This window comes from Anolis carolinensis, unplaced genomic scaffold, assembly GCF_035594765.1.
Source record: "Anolis carolinensis isolate JA03-04 unplaced genomic scaffold, rAnoCar3.1.pri scaffold_7, whole genome shotgun sequence".
In the NCBI taxonomy this organism is placed as follows: domain Eukaryota; kingdom Metazoa; phylum Chordata; class Lepidosauria; order Squamata; family Dactyloidae; genus Anolis; species Anolis carolinensis.
This window is the reverse complement of record NW_026943818.1, coordinates 22117667-22144620: the sequence shown is the minus strand read 5'-3', so window position 1 is coordinate 22144620 and position 26954 is coordinate 22117667. Positions and strand designations below refer to the sequence as shown.

Here is a 26954-nt window from a genome sequence, read left to right as displayed (position 1 = left end):
GTGAGAAGGGCAGAATATAAATACTGTAAATAAATAAATAAATAAGGTGGTCCCAGTGGTAATCGGCACACTGGGTGCAGTGCTTAAAGACCTTGGCCTGCACTTAAACACAATTGATGCTGACAAAATAACCACCTGCCAGCTGCAGAAGGCTACCTTACTCGGATCTGCACCCATTATTCGCCGATACATCACATAGTCCTAGACACTTGGGAGGTGTCTGACGTGTGATCCAATACAACAGCCAGCAGAGTGTCTGCTGGGGACTCATCTTGTCAAGCCATCAGAACAAATGCAATTAAGGCCAAGATTGAAAAATCAGCTGATGACCCAAAATGCAGACTGTGCAAGGAAGCTGACAAAACCATGGATCATATCCTCAGCTGCTGTAAGAAAATTGCACAGACAGACTACAAACAGAGGCACAACTATGTGGCCCAAATGATTCATTGGAACTTATGCCTCAAGTACCACCTCACAGAAGTAAAGAACTGGTGGGATCACAAACCTACAAAAGTATTGGGAAATGAGCACGCAAAGATACTGTGGGACTTCCGAATCCAGACTGACAAAGTTCTGGAACACAACACACCAGACCTTACAGTTGTGGAAAAGAAAAAGGTTTGGATCATTGATGTCGCCATCCCAGGTGACAGTCGCATTGACGAAAAACAATAGGAAAAACTTAGCCGCTATCAGGACCTCAAGAGTGAACTTCAAAGACTCTGGCAGAAACCAGTACAGGTGGTCCCGGTGGTGATGGGCACATTGGGTGCCATGCCAAAAGATCTCAGCCGGCATTTGGCAACAATAGACATTGACAAAATCACGATCTGCCAACTGCAAAAGGCCACCCTACTGGGATCTGCACACATCATCCGAAAATACATCACACAGTCCTAGACACTTGGGAAGTGTTTGACTTGTGATTTTGTGAAATGAAATCCAGCATATCTATCTTGTTTGCTGTGTCATACAATAAAGTAATAATAATAATAATAACAACAACAACAACAACTTTATTTTTGTATCTCGCCTCCATCTCCCCGAAGGGACTTGGGGCGGCTCACATGGGCACAAGCCCGATCAAACATAGGTTAAAAACAAGGTTAGCAAATTAAGATATCATATCACATTAAAACAATCTAAACAATCTTAAAACATATCCGCAGCAGTTTAGAACCTGAGAACAATAGTTACTAGGAGTTCAGAGGATCTGGGTTTGTGCAAGGAACTCTGGGTAGGGCTTACTTGATGGACTCAGGCAGTTATAAATATGGTGGAGAACCATGTCAATAATAATACTAATACCTATAGGACAGGGACTGTGATAAAATGCCGTAGCTAAGGTGAGGTATCGTTGCTTTGGCTATGTCCTTTTGTGTGAAGTTGGGGCAGAACCAACAGCCAAAAAAGAGAGCCAATTATCTGCCCGGTGGAAACTCCACAAAGCGGTGGGCCGTGGCGGGAGTGGCAGAGTCGGAAATGCAAAAACAGCTGATTAAAAATAGATCTGAATCATTCCATCTGACCCGAGGGGGATCAGTAACTTTGGCTTTGACCTTTCGGATCTGAAATCGGCAAAGTGTTTCTATGGTAATCGGGTGGCTCTCCGGGACTAATCAAAGATATATTTTTTTTGTCCACACTGGCTGGAAACCCTGCTGGGTTTTGAGAAAGGGGTGGAATAAAAGATTCCTGGGCTCTTGTCTTGGAGTCATCTCCCTACTCTTTGCTGGATCCAGGAGACCTGGATCCAAGGCCTGGCACTGGAATCAGGTGTCTTCAGGTTAAACACAGCAGCTTGAATATGTATTAAATTGTAGCTGTGTTGTGTGCAAGGATTTCCAGTGATTTCTTGTTTTGTAATAGCAATCATTTGCAGAGAATAATCTGTAGTCCCCAATGTAAAGGTTCAGTTTGGTCATAGATGATTTCAGGCAAAGGATTGTTTTCCAGATGCCATCTGCAGTATAACAACTTGGATGTGGTCTCACCTGGTATTTCCTCCAGAAGAAATTTTTATGTTTCCTACCCTGCCATTATCCCAATTAGCCCCGGTTAATCCTCTACTGGCCTACTTTCTCATGTGCTTTCTTTCAGATTTTGTTGTCCTTCTTTCACTTTCTCCTTTTGACCTCACCTCACCTCAATTGAAATGAGTTCAAAGTGGAAAGGTAGTTTGTGTATTATTCATTTGTCCATGGGGAAAGGAGGAGAAAGGAGGGAATCTCGCTCTTCCCAGTAATAGTAAAGGTAAAGTCCAGTCACGTCTGACTCTGGGGGTTGGTGCTCATCTCCATTTCTAAGCCGAAGAGCCAGCGTTGTCCATAGACACCTCCAAGGTCATGTGGCCATAGGCATGACTGCATGGTGCAGCATTACCTTCCCACCGGAGCAGTACCTATTGATCTACTCACACTCTGGGGGTTGGTGCTCATCTCCATTTCTAAGCCGAAGAGCCAGCGTTGTCCATAAACACCTCCAAGGTCATGTGGCCATAGGCATGACTGCATGGTGCGGCATTACCTTCCCACCAGAGCAGTACCTATTGATCTACTCACACTCTGGGGGTTGGTGCTCATCTCCATTTCTAAGCCGAAGAGCCGGCGTTGTCCGTAGACACCTCCAAGGTCATGACTGCATGGAGCGCCGTTACCTTCCCGCCGGAGCAGTACCTATTGATCTACTCACATTGACATGTTTTCAAACTGCTAGGTTGGCAGAAGCTGGAGCTAACAGCAGCTGCTCACTCTGCTCCCAGGATTGGAACCTGGGACTTTTCCGTCTGCAAGTTCAGTGCTTTAACACACTTTGCCGCCGGGGCTCCCACGCTCTTCCCAGTAGTTTCAGGCAAATGAAATCTGCTGTAGAGTCTCCTATATTACCTGTTCTTTCCCACTTATAACTTTGGCAATAGGTTGCTGTGAGTGTTTTGGACTGTCTGGCCATGTTCCAGAAGCATTATCTCCTGACGTTTCATCTATGGCAGACATCCTCAGAGGTTGTGAGGTCTGTTAGAAACTAGGCAAGTGTGGTTTATATACAGTAGAGCAGGGGTCCCCAAACTTTTTAAACAGGGGGGACAGTTCACGATCCTTCGGACCGTTGGAGGGCCGAACTATAGTTGGCCACAGAGCAATAAATAATAATAATAATAATAATAATAATAACAACAACAATAATAATAAAAAAGAGGGTTGGAAGAGAACCTTTGGGCCATTGAGTCCAATTCCTTTCTGCCTTTGTGCACCGAAAGCACAAACAAAGCATCCCTGACAGATGGCCACCCAGAATCAATGTTAATAATAATAATAATAATAATAATAATAATAAAAAGGGTTAGAAGAGACCCCTTGTGCCATTTACTCCAATTCCTTTCTGCCTTTGTGCACCAAAAGCACTAGCAAAGCATCCCTGACAGATGGCCACCCAGCCTCAATGTTAATAATAATAATAATAATAATAATAATAATAATAATAATAATAATAATAAGAGGGTTAGAAGAGCCCCCTTGTGCCATTTAGTTCAATCCTCTTCTGCCTTTGTGCACCAAAAGCACAAGCAAAGCACCCCTGACAGATAGCCACCCAGCCTCAATGTTAATAATAATAATAATAATAATAATAATAATAATAATAATAATGGTTGTAAGAGAAGAAGAGACCCCTTGGGTCATTTAGCCCAACCCCCTTCTGCCCTTGTGCCGTGGGGGCCTTAGTTTGGGGACCCTTGCAGTAGAGTCTCGCTAAAGTAGTAATGGAAAAGTCTAAAACTGATAACTTGGGGAGTGTTTTTAAGATTTTTTTTAAAGATATTTTAAAGATGTTTTTAAATTGTTAGATTTTAGCCTTTCTTGTAAGCTGCCCCGAGCCCTAGGGGAGTGGCGGCCTATAAGTTTAAATAATAAATAAATAAATAAGAAATATACATAAAGATGTTTTGATTTTGATTTTTCTTTCTGAGGTTCTTACCCTTGAGACTTATGCTTCATGTCCAGGGCCAACCTGGACAACATTGAGGAGTCTCAAGCGCCTTCAAATCAGTACTTTGGCATCAGAGGAAGACTGTGTCTTCAAACATAGGCCATTTGGACTGAGGCTGAGGATTGCTCTGGCATTCACAGCCATTGAGAAAGAGGGACCTGGAAAAGCTTCTCAGCTGCAACGGTCCTTGGACTTAAAACAACCAAAGACTGTAATGTATATTTTCCTTTACCCCTTTGAAACCTCCAGCTTATTGGGATAACCTTTTGTGAACAATAAAACCAGTTTTGAGTTATCTACAGTGTTTTGGTCCTTGGGGGTTCCAGTTTCCCTAAAGGAGGGCAAGAAGCAATCCCCTGGGGAAAGATGTCACGTCCATGCCTCTTTCGCTAAGAGTTATAGCCCCAGGCGCCGACGGCACAGGTAGAATTGGGCTCAGTTTACAAGATTTATGGGCCAACAGAGTTAGGCTAATAAAACAGGCGTATCTTAGTCTAGACATTGAATCAAGCGATCCTTCTGCTGGAAGTGAGGTAGTTGTGGCTTCCTTACAGTTAACAGCGGAGGAAATATTCTTGGCTCTTGGAATGGAAAACTTAAGAACCAATCCTTCCTATTTCTTTGGGTTGATTCAAGCTGGGGGTAGGGAGAACATTCAGGACCGCCGCTCTTGTTTTTCCATTGTTTGGCTGGCAGTGTCCTGTTCTGAACAGACGGCAGAGCGAGTGAGCGAGTGTGTGGGCTTTCGAAACCTTTGCATGACATGGAGAGTTTTCTCGCCACGGCATTAATGTAAACCAAATGCCTCTCCGAGAACATCCGAGGTGGGAGGGAAGCAGTGGTCTGAGTTGCACCCTGCAAAGATCAGATAAATAAGACTTCAAAATAGGGTATGCTATTCCGTTCAATGGTGGCGGAGTCTATTTGTCATTGTAGGCTGGTCATTTCCTGGGAGAGGTATTCAGATTGGCTGGGGAAAGCTTAAAATATGTCAGCTGGAGTCTTGCTTATGGGTGAATGGACAGGATTTGCAAGAAGGTGGTTATATCCTCAACGTTTTATGTGACTCCCGAGTTCCTTTTATTTATTTTGAGGTGGGTTTAGGAGGGTCCCCCCCCCCCCCCCCAGAAATACTGTATATACTCGAGTATAAGCCTAGTTTTTCAGCCCTTTTTAAAATATACCAATCCACTAATTTCCCTGGGTTCGTTTGTATTTGTAATATACTGTATATACTCGAGTATAAACCTAGTTTTTCAGGCCTCTTTTTAAGACGGAAAAAGCCCCCCTTGACTTATACTCGGATGAGGGTCCTGGTTGGCTTATATTTGGGTCAGCTTATACTCAAGAATATATGGTACATTTATTATTTATTGGTATTATTACATTTATTATTTTTCTCTATTATTATTGGTATTATTTTTATTTCTGAAATTTACAACTCTCAGCTTATACTGGAGTCAATGTTTTTACAGTGTTTTTGTGGTAAAATCAGGTGCCTCGGCTTATATTCGGGTCGGCTTATACTCGAGTATAAATTCATAGTCCCAAATGTCAATATAGTAAGCGCTTGAAGCTACAGATTTTGCATCTGTGGATTCAAGCATCCATGGCTTGAAAAAGCAAGCCTTGGTTTTGCCATTTAATAGGTTTTCCCCTGACGTTAAGTCCAGTCATGTCTGACTCTGGGGGTTGGTGCTCATCTCCATTTCTAAGCCGAAGAGCCAGCATTGTCCATAGACACCTCCAAGGTCATGTGGCCATAGGCATGACTGCATGGAGCGCCATTATCTTCCCACCGGAGCGGTACCTATTGATCTACTCACACTCTGGGGGTTGGTGCTCATCTCCATTTCTAAGCCGAAAAACCGGCATTGTCCGTAGACACCTCCAAGGTCATGTGGCCATAGGCATGACTGAATGGAGCGCCATTACCTTCCTGCCGGAGCAGTACCTATTGCTCTACTCACACTCTGGGGGTTGGTGCTCATCTCCATTTCTAAGCCGAAGAGCCGGCGTTGTCCATAGACACCTCCAAGGTCATGTGGCCATAGGCATGACTGCATGGAGCGCCATTACCTTCCCACCAGAGCGGTACCTATTGATCTACTCACACTCTGGGAGTTGGTGCTCATCTCCATTTCTAAGCCGAAAAGCCGGCGTTGTCCGTAGACACCTCCAAGGTCATGTGGCCATAGGCATGACTGAATGGAGCGCCATTACCTTCCTGCCGGAGCAGTACCTATTGCTCTACTCACACTCTGGGGGTTGGTGCTCATCTCCATTTCTAAGCCGAAAAGCCGGCGTTGTCCATAGACACCTCCAAGGTCATGTGGCCCTAGGCATGACTGCATGGAGCGCCATTACCTTCCTGCTGGAGCAGTACCTATTGCTCTACTCACACTCTGGGGGTTGGTGCTCATCTCCATTTCTAAGCCGAAGAGCCAGCGTTGTCCATACCTATTTATCGGTACCTATTTATCTACTCACACTCTGGGAGTTGGTGCTCATCTCCATTTCTAAGCCGAAGAGCCAGCGTTGTCCGTAGACACCTCCAAGGTCATGTGGCCTTAGTCATGACTGAATGGAGTGCCATTACCTTCCTGCCGGAGCAGTACCTATTGATCTACTCACATTTGTATGTTTTCAAACTGCTACCGTAGATTGGCAGAAGCTGGGGCTAACAGCGGGCGCTCACTCTGCTCCCCGGATTCGAACCTGCGACCTTTAGGTTTGCAAGTTCAGCAGCTCAGCATTTTAATACGCTGCGCTATTAGGGGCTCCTTAATAGACTCTGCACTTGTATATAATGAGATAACCTGAGAAAGTCAATCCACAGCAATGCTATGTAGTAATTACTGTATTTATGAATTTAGCACCAAAATATCACTATGTATAGAAAACATTGACTACTAAAATGCGTTGGATAATCCAGAACGTTGGATAAGCGAGAGCCAATTTCCACTTTTGGGGGGAGTTAATATGTGGGGAGGATCTCTCTCTTTCTGTGAAAAAAAATAGTTCCAAAGCTGCAATATGGAGATCTCCTGCCAAGTCATTGCTGTTGCTGATGCCAGTCTGGCTTTGTACCATACCAATCTTAATGGATTTTTCTGGTTTTGATTTTATTTTTTGCTTGCCTTGCAGTCTTTCCAAGGAAGCCAAGGCCGGGCCTATCTCTTCAATTCCGTGTGAGTGTTCTGGATTTTTTTATTTTTGTTTTTGGGTCATTGTTGTAATGTATCACATTTATTCAAGCATCACAGGCTTGAGATTTTTTTTTCTGACATCACCACCCCACCTCTAGTCTTCTCCCCCGCCTTTCCCCCCTAAAGAATAAATTTTGTATTGCTGAGATATGGAGGTAGCTATGGGCAAGGATGTTTTCAAAGGAAGACGAAGTTCATGAATAGCTAAACAAAACTTCCATCTTCAGGAGCAGTATATCTCAGGAAAATCTATACCTGAGGAATAAGTCCCTCCATTCATTGACTTGGTAATTTTTTTTTTGCTGTGTTTTCCGGGTTGTATAGCTATGTTCCAGAAGCATTCTCTTCTGACGTTTCGCCCACATCTATGGCAGGCATCCTCAGAGGTTGTGAGGTATGTTGGAAACTAGGCAAGTGGGGTTTATATCTCTGTGGAATAATGTCCAGGGTGGGAGAAAGAAAGAACTCTTGTCTGCTTGAGGAAAGTGTGAATGTTGCAATTGGCCAGCTTTGCAGATTCAAAGCCTGACTGCTTCCTGTCTGGGGGAATCCCTTGTTAATCGGCCCTGATTCCAGACAAGAAACTATCAGGGCCAGCTAACACCTTCCAACAAAGGATTCCCCCAGGCAGGAAGCAGCGAGGCTTTGAAGTTGAAAGGCTATTCAATTTGTAATATTGTAATATTATATATTGTAATATTGTAATATTAATAATAATATTACGATGTAATACAATGTAATAATCTATATATATAAAAGGGTAATGGAATCACGGCACCGGGCAAAACAACTAAACGAAATGCCCCACAACCTCGAAAATTGACAGCACAACCTCTCATCCACGCCTCTACGTTCATACAACAAAAAGAAAAGAAAAATTAAGTCCTAACCACAGCAACGCGTGGCTGGGCACAGCTAGTAATTATAATAATCATTATAGTTGAAAGGCCATTCAATGCTAATCAAGGTGGCCAATGGCAACATTCACACTTGCCTTCAACAGACAAGAGTTCTTTCTCCATCCTATACATATAAACCCCACTTGCCTAGTTTCCAGCAGACCTCACAACCTCTGAGGATTCCTGCCATAGATGTGGGTGAAACATCAGCAGAGAATGCTTCTGGAACATGGCCATACAGCCCAGAAAACTCACAGCAACCTATGGTTTGATATACAGTAGAGTCTCACTTATCCAACATAAACGGGCCGGCAGAACGTTGGATAAGCGAATATGTTGGATAATAAGGAGAGCTTAAGGATAAGCCTATTAAACACCAAATTAGGTTATGATTTTACAAATTAAGCACCAAAACATCATGTTATTCAACATATTTGACAGAAAAAGTAGTTCAATACACAGTAATGCTATGTAGTAATTACTGTATTTACGAATTTAGCCCCAAAATATCACGATATATTGAAAACATTGACTACAAAAATGCGTTGGATAATCCAGAATGTTGGATAAGCGAGTGTTGGATAAGTGAGACTCTACTGTAGTTAATCTTTTGTGCAGTTCATGGCTTGAGGAAGGAAACCATGGTTAACATAAACCATGATGTATCATGATAGGGCAAGGAACTATGAATGATAATAGAGACCTCATTTTTGAGATTTTTAACCTAGTTCTGTATTATCAGTTTTTCCTGCCCAATCAATCTTGTGATTTGGGGCAGAAATGTGAAATCTTATGAGCTCACAATCCAAGACATATGGGTTATCAGAAACTAGTGATTATTAGACTCTGCCAAGCAACATTGAAAGACGTGTATATGAGATATTGTGTGTTCAGTATGGGGCAATTGGCCACAATGGGAGCCACGGACTGCTTGGATGAGATTGACAAAGAAGTGGCATCTTAAAATTACATCCTCTTTCTCTTTTTTTTTTTTGCAGAGTTAACGTAGGCTGTGGCCCTGCAGAAGAACGGGTTTTGTTAACGGGACTGCATGCGGTCGCTGACATTTACTGTGAAAACTGCAAAACCACGCTGGGGTGGAAATATGTGAGTATCTACATTTGGTATATGGAGGAAAGGGTTGCTTTTAGATTAAGCCTCGTTGTTACACGGTGATCGCAATAGGAAGGCTAGTAATAAATTCCAGTCTCTTACGGTTCAATCTGAATACTTTATTTATTTATTTCTCACATTTATATCCCACCCTTCTCACCAGAAGGGACTCAGGGCAGCTTACAGTAACGGCAGCAATTCGATGCCCATACAAAATCAATATCAAAAATGCGTACAACAGTTAAAACTATTAAAATACAATATAAATTACTATATATATATATATATATATATATATATACACACACACATATACACACACTTTCCAACATTTGACAGATAGCATATGGTCAATGGTCAGGAATCTAACACAAGTGGACAGCAGCAGTTGGGGAATACTGTTTATAATCTATATATATAAAAGGAGTGATGGCATCAGGGCAACGGACAAAACTACAGGCCCCCCAACCTCGAAATTTGACAACACAACCCATCATCCACGCCTCTAGGTCGATACAACAAAAAGAAACGAAAAATAAAGTCCTAATTACAGGGAGAGGAATAATAGTTTTTATCCAATTGCTGCCAGTTAGAAGGCTAAGCTCCGCCCACTTGGTCTCCTAGCAACCTACTCAGTCCAGGGGACAGGCACAGTTAGGCCTCACTTAGGCCTCTTCCACAGATTATCAGATAACTGGATTATATGGCAGTGTAGACTCAAGGCCCTTCTACACAGCTATATAACCCATTTATAATCTTATATTATCTGCTTTGAACTGGATTATCTTGACTCCACACTGCCATATAATCCACTTCAGTGCACATACTAAACATAAAGACAACCATACAACAGACATTCAATACCACCACTACCTCAACAATTTCTCACCAACACCACCAGACAACGCCACAGCAACGCGTGGCCGGGCACAGCTAGTAATAATAATATAATTATTATTTTTATAATTTTATAATTTATTTTTATATCCCGCCTCAATCTCCTTGAAGGGACTCAGGGTGGCTCACATGGGGACAAGCCCAAACAACATAGGTTAGAAACATAATCAACAATTTAAAACATTATATTCATGTAAAACCACATGAAACGACATATAACAATATCAGCAGCAGTTCAGAACCTGGCTAGTAGTAATTACTAGAATTTCAGGGGGTTTTCCATAAATATCAATCCACTAATTTCCTGGGTTCGTTTGTATTTGTAATATACTGTATATACTTGAGTATAAGCCTAGTTTTTCAGCCCTCTTTTTAAGACTGAAAAAGCCCCCCTCGGCTTATACGCTGGTGAGGGTCCTGGTTGGCTTATATTTGGGTCAGCTTATACTCGAGAATATATAGTACATTTATTATTTTTCTCTATTATTATTGGTATTATTACATTTATTATTTTTCTCTATTATTGTTGCTACTATTACATTTACAGTAGAGTCTCGCTTATCCAATGTAAATGGGCCGGCAGAACGTTGGACAAGCGAATAAGTTGGATAATAAGGAGGGATTAAGGAAAAGCCTATTAAACATCAAATTAGGTTATGATTTTACAAATTAAGCACCAAAACATTATGTTATACAACAGATTTGACAGAAAAAGTAGTTCAGTACACAGGAATGCTATGTAGTAATTACTGTATTTACGAATTTAGCACCAAAATATCACTATGTATTGAAAACATTGACTACAAAAATGCATTGGATAATCCAGAACGTTGGATAAGCCAGTGTTGGATAAGTGAAACTCTACTGTATTTTATTCTATTTTTTATTATTATTAATACATTTAGTATTTCACTCTGATCTTATTATTATTATTGCATTATTATTTTCCTGTATTTATTATTAGATGTATTATTTTCCTGTATTTATTATTATTATTATTACATGTATTATTTTACTATATTATTATTAAAAGGATACATAAGCACATTTACATTGAAGAAGATGAGAATCATGATTTGATCAGAGCTGGACAGTCTTATCTTAAATTTGAGCGTTATGTAAATATTCAAAAACATTTAACCTACTGATGCCTCAATTCATGTAATTTTATTGGTATCTATTTTTATTTCTGAAATTTACCACAATATATTGAAAACATTGACCACAAAAATGGCTTGGATAATCCAGAAACTTGGATAAGTGAGATTCTAGTAAAGGTAAAGGTTTTCCCCTGACGTTAAGTCCAGTCGTGACCGACTCTGGGGGTTGGTGCTCATCTCCATTTCTAAGCTGAAGAGCCGGCGTTGTCCATAGACACCTCCAAGGTCATGTGGCCATTGGCATGACTGCATGGAGTGCCGTTACCTTCCCGCCAGAGCTGTACCTATTGATCTACTCACATTGGCATGTTTTCGAACTGCTAGGTTGGCAGGAGCTGGGGCTAACAGCGGGCACTCCTTCCGCTCCCGGGATTTGAACCTGGGACCTTTCGGTCTGCAAGTTCAGCAGCTCAGCACTTTAACACACTTTGCCACCACCAGTGAGACTCTACTGTACTATTATTATTATTATTATTATTATTATTATTATTATTTTATTATGACACAGCAAACAAGATAGACATGCTGGATTTCGTATCACAAAATCACAAGTTGAACACTTCCCAAGTGTCTAGGACTGTGTGATGTATTTTCGGATAATGCACGCAGATCCCAGCAGGGTGGCCTTTTGCGGTTGGCAGATCGTGATTTTGTCAATGTCTATTGTTTCCAAATGCTGGCTGAGATCTCATTTCAGTGAACGCCTTCCCCAATATTATAATAGCACTTTATAGCCATTGCAGCTGAGTAACCTCCTTCCTCTTAGCACTTTGGCCTAGATTCTTTTAACTTTATCCATGATTTTAACATTTTATCTTGTATGTGGTTTTTATGACTTGTTTTTATGGTTTGATTATTGATTTCATTGGTTTCTTGTCTTGTTTTTATTGTTCTATTCGGGCTTGGCCCCATGTAAGCCACCCCGAGTCCCTTCGGGGAGATGGGGCGGGGTATAAGAATAAAATTATTATTATTATTATTATTATTATTATTATTATTATTATTATTATTATTATTATTATTATCATCATCTTTTGGCACGCCACACAATGTGCCGATCACCACCGGGACCACCTGCACTGGTTTCTGCCAGAGTCTTTGAAATTCAATCTTGAGGTCCTGATAGCGGCTCAGTTTTTCCTGTTGTTTTTCGTCATTAATTATTATTAATTATTATAATAAATTATAATAAGTTATTATTATTATTATTATTATTATTATTATTATTCAGAGTCTCTGAAGTTCTGGAAGGATTCCTCAGGACTCCACCGGTTTTGAAACAATAGTAAAGCCAAGGAGACAGAGTCAATGCTGATGTAGATCCTGAGTAGCTGGTTATTGACTGGAGTAAGTGGTAATATATCCGTTTACTCCGTTTACAACTGGTTCCCGGGTTTTATCCTAGTTTCGGTAACCCTTCTTCTGATAAGCGGCAAATGTTTTATTATTTCTTTATTGATGGCTCTGCTTCAGGTATAAATTATTATTATTATTATTATTATTATTATTATTATTATTATTATTATTATTACTATTAAATCTAGTTTGCAAAGACTTTCCTCTGTTCTGTCTTCCTTTTTATTTTGTTTACCTTTGGTAACCCCTTCTGTTTTGCTTCAATTTAAGGAACATGCGTTCGAAAGCAGTCAAAAGTATAAAGAAGGCAAATACATCATTGAATTAGCGCACATGATCAAGGATAACGGCTGGGATTGAACGGCGACGGGGGAAAAAGCATGCCCACAATCCGTGCGAGAGAGAAAGAGAGAGAGAGAATGCCATCCAACTGAACATTTATCTCCGACAGAGAGCGAGTGACTGAAAACCGCTTCGTTCCATGCATTGGGGGGCTTTGTCGTCGTCTTCAGGCGCCCTTTTTTGCCATCCTTACCGGTGACCGGCCTCGATTAACGTCCGTCTCTTTGCTTTTGTATCTGTTTGTGAGTCAACTTCTGGTACCCTTCTTCCCGTCCCTCCTTTCCCTCTTTCTCTATGTTCCGGCATTGATTGAAAACAAACCACCGCAACAAATGAAGGAGCAAACCCAATGGCTAAAAACCATTTCACAACTGACGTCTCATTCGAAACCGAAGGGGAGAGGGGGACGGTTTATTGGAGACGCGTGTTTTTGGGGCCACAGGGTGGGCGAGACACGGGAACGGGGATCCCTGCCTGTCCTGCCGTCCTTTTGAAAAATCCTGGTTAACCATGGCTTGAAACGTGTGGACCGTAAACAAACAAAAAAATCTACATTTATATACCTCATGGCTATGCCTTTTCGCTCTGTATTGTGAGGCTGTCACCCCAAAATCCTTGCTAGCTGGCGTCTCCCATGTGATTGTTTTGAAGTACTAAGCTTATCAAGAAAGAGGAAATTTTTTTAAAAAAGCTTTAGAGAGGTACTTGGGGAACTATGTTTTCCTACCCTCCTGTTTCTCAGAGAATAGGTTCCCCCAAAATACCGCAGTGGTGATCATGATATTGTCGAAGGCTTTCATGGCTGGAATCATTGGGTTGTTGTGAGTTTTCCGGGCTGTATGGCTGTGTTCCGGAAGCATTCTCTCCTGACGTTTCGCCCACATCTATGAGGTTTTGAGGTCTGTTGGAAGCTAGGCAAGTGGGGTTTATATTTATTTATTTATTTACAGTAGATTCTCACTTATCCAACATAAACGGGCCGGCAGAACGTTGGATAAGCGAATATGTTGGATAACAAGGAGAGATTAAGGAGAAGCCTATTACACATCAAATTAGGTTATGATTTTACAAATTAAGCACCAATACATCATGTTATACAACAAATTTGGCAGAAAAAGTAGTTCAACACGCAGTAATGCTACGTAGTAATTACTGTATTTACGAATTTAGCACCAAAATATCACGATGTATTGAAAACATTGACTACAAAAATGCGTTGGATAATCCAGAACGTTGGATAAGTGAATGTTGGATAAGTGAGACTCTACTGTATTTCTGGCATTTATACCCCGCCCTTCTCACCCGAAGGGACTCAGAAATTCAATGTCTACAACATAGTTATAAATCAAAAACAGTACATACAATCCATTAAAAAACCATTAAAATACAATGTAAACATTTAAAACATGTAATTAGATCCATTCGTACGTTTACCGTTATTATGGCTGTGTTCCGAAAGCATCTCCTGACGCTTCTCCCACAACCTCTGAGGATGCCTGACATAGATGTGGGCGAAACGTCAGGAGAGAATGCTTCTGGAACATAGCCATACAGTCTGGAAAACCCACAGCAACCCGGTGATCATGGTGATAAATACAGTAGAGTTTTACTTATCCAACATAAACGGCCTGGCAGAACATTGGATGGATAATAAGGAGAGATTAAGGAGAAGCCTATTAAACATCAAATTAGGTTATGATTTTACAAATTAAGCACCAAAACATCATGTTTTACCACAAATTTGGTAGAAAAAGTAGTTCAATATGCAGTAATGCTACGTAGTAATTACTGTATTTACGAATTTAGCACCAAAATATCACGATGTATTGAAAACATTGACTACAAAAATGCATTGGATAATCCAGAACGTTGGATAAGCCAGTGTTGGATAAGTGAGACTCTACTGTATTCTGTTTTTTTTTCCTTCTTGCAAGTGCATACTAAAGAGGCTGCTGTTGTGTGGAAATGAAAGAAACTATGGGTCAAGGGGAAAGCTTTGGGAGACTTTCTACCCATTCCTGTGTCTGCTGCAAGGTCTATGATGCATTGTGAATGCCCAAAGAAAGCCTAGATTCTTGGTTTGGATGTTAAGATTATAAATAAGATAGTGCTGATTTATATGTATATATATTTAGCATCTCACAGCTGCGGAAGTCCGGGAGAGTTTCTGGGGTTGGTGATGTTTTAGAAAGGCAATATTATAAAAGTATTTTTATGATGTCCTTCCCCACTCCAAAAAAAAAAAATCCCTTAACGTATAGGCAACTACAATTTGGAGCCGCAATGGCGCAGCGGGTTAAACCGCTAAGCTACAGAACTTGCTGACTGGAAGAGGGTGAGCTGCCCCTGTTAGCCCCAGCTTCTGCCAACCTAGCCGTTCGAAAACATGCAAATGTGAGTAGATCAATAGGTACCGCTTTGGCAGGAAGGTAACAGCACTCCATGCAGTCATGCCAATGGCCACATGACTTAGAGGTGTCTATGGACAACGCTGGTTCTTCGGCTTAGAAATGGAGATGAGCACCAACCCCCAGAGTCAGAGTAAAGGGGAAACTTTTACTTTACAATTTGGAATTGCCACGAATAAGGCTCGCTTTCCCCAAATGCTTCTAAAGGCCAATACCAGCTTGGAGTGGCTCTCCATCTGCCTTTCAATGAATGAAGTTTGCTGCTGTCGATCTGCCTGAGTACTGTTGTTTGCTGCTAAGCGTTTTCAGGAGCAAGTGTCACTTTGCTAGACAGAAGAGCGGGTGCTATACTTCAGTTTGACTCTTTGAAACCTCTTCTGTTTCTTTCCCGACCTCCACCTAGAAAGGATGGAGAAATCCAAAGGGTTTGGCTTGACAGTTCTGAGTGTCTCACAGGCCTTACCTGTTTGTATTTCCTTATGTATTATCTCTGTGAGTCTTCATCCCGCAACCGAACAGCTGGTTAACATAAGGCTGTTCTAATGGATATATATATTTATATCCATCCAAATTAATTTCTTCTCCGTCTTTCCTTCTCCTTTCGTTCCTTTTCATTTGCTCGCCTGCTTATTTGTGGAAGTCTTTCATGTAGGTTAATCTGCTTGGCAAATCCGTCACAATCTGGTGGTAAGAAAGATTGTTGTCAGAGCAAAAGGAGGAGGAGGAAACTCTTTTAGTGTGTTGTCGAGGGCTTTCATGGCCGGAATCAATGCATTGCTGTGAGTTTTTTGGGCTGTATGGCCATGTTCCGGAAGCATTCTCTCCTGATGTTCGGGATGGGAAAATCGAGTCTCCCAGATTCTATCCATTGACATTTCATCCATCTCATATAGCATTCTATTTGAGGCTGCATGCAACTTCAGAAGTAATTTCTATAACAGGGGTCTCCAAACTTTTTATCCACAATCCTTCAAACTGTTGAGGGCCAAATTATCATTTGAAAAAAAAAATACAAACAAATTCCGATGTACACTACACATGTCTTATTTGTAGTGCAAAAACAACGACAAGAACAAGAACAATGAAATAAGAATGAAAAAGCAATACAATATTTAAAAATAAAAACAATTTTAACCAACATACATTTATCAGGATTTCAATGGGAAGTGTGGGCCTGCTTATGGCCAATGAGATAGTCAAGTTAATTGGGATTGTTGTTGTTGTTGTTGTTGTTGTTGTTGTGTGCCTTCAAGTCATTTCAGACTTTGGGCGAGCCTAAGTCTAAAATTTATTTATTTATTTACTATATGTATTTACTACATTTGTATCACACCCTTCTCACCCCAAAGGGGACTCAGAGTGGCTTACAAATTATATGTACATACAATATGTTATATTATTAGCATAGCACACTATTAGCATTATATATTGCTATATTGAACTATACTACTATACTGTAATATTATTAGTAATATATAATATATAATTAATACTATTGTATGGTATTATTATTAGTGTTATATTGTATTACATTATAATATTATTATCAATATTATATGTATATACAATATATTATATTATAAAACTGAGGGCGGGGGCCAGGTAAATGACCTTGGAGGGCCGCATCTGGCCCCCGGGCCTTAGTTTGGGGACCCCTGTTCTGTAACTTGTGGCTCTAGAGCAGGGGTCCCCAAACTATGGCCCGGGGGCCACATGCGGCCCATTGAAGCCATTTATTCGGCCCCCACAGCACAAAGGCTGAAAGGGGTTGGGCTAAATGGCCCAAGGGGTCTCTATTATTATTATTATTATTATTATTATTATTATTATTATTATTATTATTATTATTATTATCTATATATATAAAAGAGTGATGGCATCACGGCGACCCACAAAACAACAAAACTACAGGCCCCCCAACCTCGAAATTTGACAACACAACCCATCATCCACGCCTCTAGGTTGATACAACAAAAAGAAAAGAAAAATAAAGTCCTAATTGGAGAGAGAGGAATAATTGCTTTTATCCAATTGTTGCCAGTTAGAAGGCTAAGCTCCTCCAACTTGGTCTCCTAGCAACCCAATAAAAAATAATAAAAAACACTAAAAATTAATACAATAAAATACGATAATAACAGAAAATAACTAAAAATAATACAAGAAAATAATAAAATATAATAAATAAAAATATAACTTACAATAAAATTAATAAAAAATTGCAAATAACGTCAAATAAAAATTACACAACAATTTTTAACCAATACCACCACCACTTTGCCACAGCAACGCGTGGCCGGGCACAGCTAGTTATTATTATAAAACACGTTTTATTGATTGGTCCATCGGCCGTATCAAAACATTTAACACATAGACATACATACAACATACAACCCGCGGTACAAAAGAGTTTTAATATGTGGGTCCCAGTGTGTTTTGTGAATAATGTATGGCCCGAGGCATTGGTCTCTCTCTTTCTTATACAATTCACAGCTGAACAGTACTTCTGCGATATCCTCCACCTCTGATGCTCCACAAATACAAAATCTAATAATAATAATAATAATAATAATAATAATAATAATTAAAATTGAGGCTGGGAGGCCATCTGTCAGGGGTGCTTTGCTTGTGCTTTTGGTCCACAAAGGCAGAAAGGGATTGGGCTAAATATTAGGCATGTCCGATCGATGAAAAAAATGTTTCAATTCTCGTTTCTAAAGTAGGGGGCACTGGCACTTCGATATAGAAAGTATTTCCGATTTTTTCACCCAAAAATTTTGGATATTTCCGAAAATTCGTAATGATTCTAAATGTTTCTAAAATGGCGGACGCAAAAAAAAAAAAAAAAAAAGGAACAGGGGGGGACTTTTACAGGGCTCTCCCGCCCTCATTTCTTGAGCTATCCTCATCAAATTTGCAATACCCTTGCAAGTTGTGCAAAGATACTTTGAAAACTAGAAATTCCCTTGCTATATTTGTAAGCAAGAAGGACACTGGAAATCAATGGTGTCTTTGGCTATGTGATCCCACAAACCTCAACCCAATGCCTTCAATTTGAAATGGACCAGTGACCACCACGCCAAGCAATGCCCTGGCAAGGAGTGCAAAGATACTTTGAAAACTAGAAATTCCCTTGCTATATTTGTAAGCAAGAAGGACACTGGAAATCAATGGTGTCTCTTGCTATGTGATCCCACAAACCTCAACCCAATGCCTTCAATTTGAAATGGACCAGTGACCACCACGCCAAGCAATGCCCTGGCAAGGAGTGCAAAGATACTTTGAAAACTAGAAATTCCCTTGCTAAGAGAAAGAACCAGCGACAAAACCCTAACCCTTTCTCCAAACCCCTCTGTGGGAACAGCCAGACCAGGCCCCTTCACCCTCTCTCTATATTTTTTAAAAAATTTTGGGGGGGAAAAATTAACGAAACATTAAGAGACAATTAGAGAATGGGCCAACAATGGTTCAAATTACATTGCTGGTTGCGCTGTGAGACAATGTCTCGGAATGCGTATCAAAAAGCGAGAACAATCCGAAATAATTCCGATATACGATTCAAAACGATTTTTTGGACATGTCTACTAAATATATTATTATTATTATTATTATTAATATTGCTCGGTGGCCACCTGGCCAACTATAGTCCGGCCCTCCAACGGTCTAAGGGATTGTGAACTGGCCCCCAGTTTTAAAAATTTGGGGACCCCTGCTCTAGAGCATGCCTGCTGTACACCCACTGCTAGTTCTTGTGGTCTACAAGTCCCATCATCCTCTTTCCTTGGTGGTGATGGAATTGATTGGCATTGTAGTTCGACCATTCTAGGGCATTCACTCCCCAGCCATGATCTTAAACTCTCCTTCCGAGCAATTCCTTTAGATGTAGTTTCTGTTTCTTTTTTCTGTTCTGTCATATGTCAACACCTAAAGTGCTTCTTAAACTGTCTTAGATCTCACTGCTATCTCCACCACCCTCGACTCCTTCTTCTTAGGATAGCTGAGCGTTAGGGTATTTTGCAAAAACAGCTGGAATAGTCTCCAATCCGTGTCACTCAACTGGCTTTGGGGTCCACCTACCGCATGTCAAATGCACAAAGATAAACAACGTTTTGAACTGACAGCTTTGGAAAGACTCTCTCTTTGAAAAGCATGACCAAAGAATCTGGCTACTGTGTTGTCGAAGGCTTTCATGGCTTGAATCATTGGGTTGCTGTGAATTTTCCGGGCCATGTTCCAGAAGCATTCTCTCCTGACATTTCGCCCACATCTATGAGGTTTTGAGGTCTGTTGGAAACTAGGCAAGTGGAGTTTATATTTAATTAATTAATTAATTAATTAATTTCCAGCATTTATACCCCGTTCTTCTCACCCGAAGGGACTCAGGGCGGCTTACAACAATTGGCAAAATTCAATGCCTACAACATACAGTAGAGTCTCACTTATCCAACGTTCTGGATTATCTAACACATTTTTGTAGTCAATGTTTTCAATATATCATGATATTTTGGTGCTAAATTCGTAAATACAGTAATTACTACATAGCATTAATGTGTAATGAACTACTTTTTCTGTCAAATTTGTTGTACAATAGAGTCTCACTTATCCAACATAAACGGGCCGGCAGAATGTTGGATAAGTGAATATGTTGGATAATAAGGAGGGGTTAAGGAAAAGCCTATTAAACATCAAATTAGGTAATGATTTCACAAATTAAGCACCAAAACATCATGTTATACAACAAATTTGACAGAAAAAGTAGTTCAATACGGAGTAATGCTATGTAGTAATTACTGTATTTACGAATTTAGCACCAAAATATCATGATGTATTGAAAACGTTGACTACAAAATGTGTTGGATAATCCAGAACGTTGGATAAGTGAGACTCTACTATATCTTGTTTTAGCTTCAAATTACACAGCTAAACTACACTTAACCCTACTGCAATTACGAAATGTATATATCCGCAGAATAATGTCCAGGGTGGGAGAAAAAACTCTTGTCTGTTTGCAGCAAGTGTGAATGTTGCAATTGGCCACCTTGATTAGCATTGGATAGCCTTGCTACCCAAGACATTCAAACACAATACTTATAATAATAAGTCGAAGCTGAGATTTCAAATTGATTATTAAAACCTCATAGTTTTAATATGAGATTCGGGCTGTGGCGCAGGCTGGAGAGCAGCTGCAATGAATCACTGCAATGAATCACTCTGACCAGGAGGTCATAAGTTCGAGGCCCGCTCGGAGCCTATGTTTGTCTTGTCTTTGTTCTATGTTAAAAGGCATTGAATGTTTGCCTATACGTGTAATGTGATCCGCCCTGAGTCCCCTTCGGGGTGAGAAAGAAGGGCGGAATATAAATGCTGTAAATAAATAAATAAATAAATAAATAGTTAGAAAGGGCCACAAAGATCATATAGTCAACACCTTTCCGTGCAGGAATGCACAAGCACTCCTGAAAAGTGACCATCCAAACTCTGGTTATGCACATTACAGGCAAGTTCAACTTCTCGAAAAAACACCTCCCCAACAAAGGATTCCCCCAGGCAAAAGGAGCCAGGCTTTGAAGCTGCAAGGCTATCTGATGCTAATCAAGGAAGCCAATTGCAACATTCACACAAACAAGAGTTCTTTCTCCCACCCTGGACATTATTCCACAGATATATAAACCCCACTTTGCTACTTTCCAACAGACCTCACAACCTCTGAGGATGCCTGCCATAGATGTGGGCGGAACGTCAGGAGAGAATGCTTCTGGAACATGGTCAAACACACCGGACAACTCTCAGCCACCCAATCTGGCTACTTTTTGTTTGAGTCCCAATCTGGCTAAAAGGCACCACCTTTTCTCTCCCATACAAGGCAGGTGAGCTTCTTATCCATGCCTGGAATAGATGGGATAAAACAGAACATTGTGCCATCATTTTGGGGTGGAAATACCTAGAGATTTTGTCTTGGGTAAGAAAAAGATCTTCCTTATTTATGCTAGGTTATTTACCTCCCCTTCTTCCTTGCTTTTTCTCTTTTGAAATAATCCCCGATCCGTCTTCCTGGCAACATTGTATACCTATCTCCCATGCAAAGCTGTACTTCTTAATGTAAATAAGATTTAATTTAAGGATAATATATGGTGCTTTCTTCTCCCACTCCCCATAACCCATTTTGGGGATGTTTAAAATCCTGAATGATATTATATTCTCCTGTTTCGAGCTATTATTTAAAGGGAAAAGATAGTATAATGTGTTGTTGAAGGCCTTCGTGGCTGGAATCACTGGGTTGCTGTGAGTTTTCCAGGTTGTCTGGCTATGTTCCAGAAGCATTCTCTCCTGATGTTTGGCCCACATCTATGGCAGGCACCCTCAGAGGTTGTGAGGTCTGTTGGAAACTAGGCAAGTGTGAATGTTGCAATTGATCAGCTTGGTTAGCATTGAACAGCATGGAGCCTCCGGTGGCCTAGGGGATAAAAGCCTCGTGACTTGAAGGTTGGGTTGCTGACCTGAAAGCTGTCAGGTTCGAATCCCACCCGGGGAGAGCGTGGATGAGCTCCCTCTATCAGCTCCAGCTCCATGTAGGGACATGAGAGAAGCCTCCCACAAGGATGGTAAAACATCAAAACATCCGGGCATCCCCTGGGCAACGTCCTTGCAGACGGCCAATTCTCTCACTCCAGAAGCAACTCCGGTTGCTCCTGACACGGAAAAAAAAAAGCCTTGCAGCTTCAAAGGAAACCATGAAAACGAACAAAATCTGGCTACCAGTATTTAAAAACTTTAAAATCAGGACAGTAAATAAAGAACAGTATTCAGAAAATAGGGCCTTCCAAACGGGGCCAGCTTCCAACAAAGGTTTCCCCCAGGCAGGAAGCTGCCAGGTTTTTAAGCTGCAAGGCCATTCAGTGCTAATCAAGGAGGCCAATTGCAGCATTCACACTTGCCTCAAACAAACAACAGTTCTTTCTCGCAGCCAGGACTTTCCACAGATAAATATACAGTAGAGTCTCACTTATCCAAGCTAAATGGGCTGGCTTGGATAAGCGAATATCTTGGATAATAAGGAGGGATTAAGGAAAAGCCTATTAAACATCAAATTAGGTTATGATTTTAGAAATTAAGCACCAAAACATCATGTTATACAACCAATTTGACAGAAAAAGTAGTTCAATACGCAGTAATGTTATGTTGTAATTACTGTATTTATGAATTTAGCACCAAAATATCACGATATATTGAAAACATTGGCCACAAAAATGGCTTGGATTATCCAGAAGCTTGGATAAGCGAGGCTTAGATAAGTGAGACTCTACTGTAGTTTCCAACACACCTCACAACCTCTGAGGATGTCTGCCATAGATGTGGGCGAAACATCAGGAGGGAATGCTACTGGAACATGGCCATACAATCCGGAAGACTCACAGCAACTCAAGGATAGTATAGTTTCCTGGGGAAAATGGCACAGAAGAAACCGGATCCCAGGTGATGTTTGGATCACTGTCGTTTTGCAATCCTGTGCTTTTAATCTAGATTATTATTATTATTATTATTATTATTATTGCTAGTGGAGCCGAACGTAAGCAGTGGCATATTTACAGAAGGGAGGAGATGCAAAAGTCGTGGTTCAGTGAGACTATCCGTGGGACGATTTCCGTTCTATAAGTGTATTAATAATTTCAGGGATGTTTGGGGAGGGGGGGGTGTCATTGCGTATTCTTGAATGTAGAAGCAGATCTTGAAATGCCGTGCTTTCGAACACTTTTCCATGTGAGTGTAAATAAATAGTCTGCTCTCAGTCTCTAGTCCAGGCTTAGGCTGTGCTGCTAACTTGCATGATCTATTACTGCAAACCTCGTGCCTTTGTCTCTTTCTACGGCTCTTCTTTCCCTGGAGAATGGCTCACCTTTCTAGCTCCATTCAGATCAGACCTCAGTGGAAATCATGGCCGGGACTTTACACAGACAGAAAAGTTATTTTATATTAAAAGATGTCATAGTTGGAGGCCTAGGGAGGTGAGGAGTCCGATGCAGAAGAAATAAGAATGGCCTTTGTGCCAGATATGGGCGCCTAATGTGGTTTGAAGATGGCACGACGATTCTGGAGGCTTGGGTTCAAATCCATGTTTAACACAATGGGAGAGTCACATACTCTCAGCCCCAGAAAACAATGTTATTGGGTTGCCATGAACCAGAAACAGCTTGAAGGCACCCCAATAATAATAACATAATAATAATGCATTGTCAAAGGCTTTCATGGCCGGAATCACTGGGTTGCTGTTGGTTTTCAGGGCTGTCTAGGCATATTCCAGAAGCATTCTTTCCTGACATTTAGCCCACATCTATGGCAGGCATCCGCAGAGGTTGTGAGATCTATTGGAAACTAGGCAAGTGGGGTTTATATACCTGTGGAATAATGTCCAGGGTGCCCCTGGTGGCGCAATGGGTTAAATAATAATAATAATTATTAATTATTATTATTATTATTATTATTATTAATAATAATAATAATAAGACACTTGGGAAGTGTTCGACTTGTGATTTTGTGATATGAAATCCAGCATGTCTATTTTGTTTGCTGTGTCATAATAAAATAATAATAATAATAATTGTTTTTCGTCAATGCGACTGTCACCATTGATGTTGCCATCCCAAGTGACAGTCGCATTGACGAAAAACAACAGGAAAAACTCAGTCGCTATCAGGACCTCAAGATTGAACTTCAAAGACTCTGGCAGAAACCAGTGCAGGTGGTCCCGGTGGTGATCGGCACATTGGGTGCCGTGCCAAAAGATCTCAGCCGGCATTTGGAAACAATAGACATTGACAAAATTACGATCTGCCAACAGCAAAAGGCCACCCGACTGGGATATGCACGCATCATCCGAAAATACATCACACAGTCCTAGACACTGGGAAGTGTTCGACTTGTGATTTCGTGATATTAAATCCAGCTTATCTATCTTGTTTGCTGTGTCATAAAATAATAATAATAATAATAATAATAATAATAATAATAATAATAATAATAATACAGTGGAGTCTCACTTATCCAACATAAACGGGCCGGCAGAATGTTGGATAAGTGAATATGTTGGATAATAAGGAGGAGTTAAGGAAAAGCCTATTAAACAACAAATTAGGTTATGATTTTACAAATGAAGCACCAAAATATCCTGTTAGACAACAAATTTGGCAGAAAAAGCAGTTCAATCTGCTGTAATGTTCTGTTGTAATTACTGTATTTACGAATTTAGCACCAAAATATCACGATATATTGAAAACATTGACTACAAAAATGGCTTGGATAATCCAGAAGCTTGGATAAGCGAGGCTTGGATAAGTGAGACTCTACTGTATTAAAATACATACACCCACATCCCTTAAACCGCTTGTGGCGGCAGCACTGCTGACCCGCGGTGAGCTCCCGTCTGTCAGCTCCAGCTTCCCATGTGGGGACATGCGAGTAGCCTACCACAGGATGGTAAAACATCCGGGCGTCTTCTGGTCAACGTCCTTGCAGACGGCCAATTCTCTCACACCAGAAGCGACTTGCGGTTTCTCAAGCCGCAGGGTGGGAGGCAAGTGTGAACGTTGCCACTGGCCAGCTTGATTAGCATTGAATAGCCTTGCAGCTTCAAAGCCTGGCTGCTTCCTGCCTCTGCCTGGCCATAGCAAATTTCTACATGGAATGCTTTGAAAAAACAAGTTTTGGAAATAGCAACAACAACAAAAAAAAATACCCACGATATGGTTCAGATATATGGATGACACCATCACCATTTGGAGCCATGGAGGAGGAGGAGGAGGAGGAGGAGGAGGAGGAGAATAATAATAATAATAATAATAATAATAATAATAATAATAATAATAATAATAATTTTATTCTTATACCCTGCCCCATCTCCCCAAAGGGACTCGGGGCAGCTTACATGGGGCCAAGCCCGGACACAACAATATAAAAGCAAAACAATAAAACAGATCAATCAACAATAAAAACAAGTCTACAAGTTCTTTCTCCCACCCTGGACCTCCCATAGATATATAAACCCCACTTGCCTAATTTCCAACAGACCTCACAAGCTCTCAGGATGCCTGCCATAGATGTGGGTGAAACGTCAGGAGAGAATGCTTCTGGATAACAAAACTCATAGCGGACAAGTGATTCCGGCCACGAAAGCCTTCGCCAACACATTAATCATGGATTTCATACCAAGTTGTGGCCTCTGTACTTACAGTTTGAAGGGGAAAATAGGAGAAATCCCACTTCCTGCCATTTCTGGATTGTTTCGACCGCTAGGCCCAACTTTCCTTGTTTGTGTGCTGTGTTTCCATGGCAACAGGAGAACGAAGGCTTCCTTGGACCTGCTAGGCCTCAGTGGTTTCCATGGCGACCAAAGTTCCCCTAGTTACAGGCATGGGCAAACTTCGGCCCTCCGGATGTTTTGGACTCCAACTCCCACAATCCCTAACAGCCTCAGGCCCCTTCCTTTTCCCCTTCAGCCGCTTAATGAAATGAAATGAGAAAAAAAGACTATATATATATAGTTCTAATACCAGCCTGTCGTGTTGACACCCTCGTGTTTACAAACAAACAAACTTGTGTATACTTATTTCTTGGTTTTGTTTTAATTTGTATTATTTTATTATTATTATTGGTTTGGCATATTCTTCAGGTCATTTTTTGGCTTCACCGTAAGTAAATAAATGTTCCAACGGTTTGGAGTTTTATTGTTTCTTGAATTATTATTATTATTTTCTGTCTTCACCGCGTCATGTGTTTGTACATTGTACATAGTTACTTCAGTATTAGAAGGAAAAGGAAGCATCGTTTGTCCCATTTATGATTATGTGTTGGTGCTCATTTGAAAGAAAAATAAAAGTTTTCAAATATTACAAAAAAGGAATCGGCTTTTGTATGATATTATTTCTAGCACCTACTTTTTGTTTGATATTCGTATGAATCGGAGTGACTCCCAGGAATTATGGGCGGAGTTATGAGCTCTGAGGTAGGGCTGAGCTTCTATCCCTGTCCTGGACACAGGGGGCGGGGCTAGAGGTGGGGGCGGGGCCTCTTCCCAAGTGCCTGACGGGGCTGGACCTCTAAAAAACGCCTCAGGGGAGGTAGTCAGAGGCTCTTGGGAAGAGGCCCCGCCCCTAGCCCCACCCTTTAGTCCTAAAAGGCCTCTCAGGAGAGGTATAGAGGCTCAGCCCTATCTCAGGCTCTTGGGAAGAGGCCCCACCCCCACCCCAGCCCCACCCTATAGTCCTAAAAGCCCTATCAGGAGAGGTATAGAGGCTCAGCCCTATCTCAGGCTCTTGGAAGGAAGCCCCGCCCCCACCCTAGCCCCACCCTTTAGTCCTAAAAGGCCTCTTAGGAGGGGTATAGAGGCTCAGCCCTATCTGAGGCTCTTGGGAAGAGGCCCCGCCCACACCCCAGCCCCACCCTTTAGTCCTAAGAGGCCTCTTAGGAGAGGTATAGAGGCTCAGCCCTATCTCAGGCTCTTGGAAGGAAGCCCCGCCCACACCCCAGCCCCACCCTTTAGTCCTAAGAGGCCTCTTAGGAGAGGTATAGAGGCTCAGCCCTATCTCAGGCTCT

General features: G+C 41.1%; 1 protein-coding gene across 4 annotated transcripts in view; it reads left to right on the top strand.

Annotated features, from left to right (window-relative positions):
• The window catches only part of ypel2 (yippee like 2), a 76097-nt gene extending 49839 nt beyond the window's left edge, over positions 1-26258 (top strand). For all 4 annotated transcript variants that reach the window (XM_062960296.1, XM_062960294.1, XM_062960293.1 and 1 more), the window contains 3 exons: positions 7135-7178; positions 9094-9202; positions 12892-26258. In XM_062960296.1, the coding sequence (XP_062816366.1) occupies positions 7135-7178; positions 9094-9202; positions 12892-12981 (243 nt within the window). In that variant the 3' untranslated portion in view covers positions 12982-26258. The remainder of the gene's footprint in view (positions 1-7134; positions 7179-9093; positions 9203-12891) is intronic.
• Positions 26259-26954: the final 696 nt, after the last annotated feature.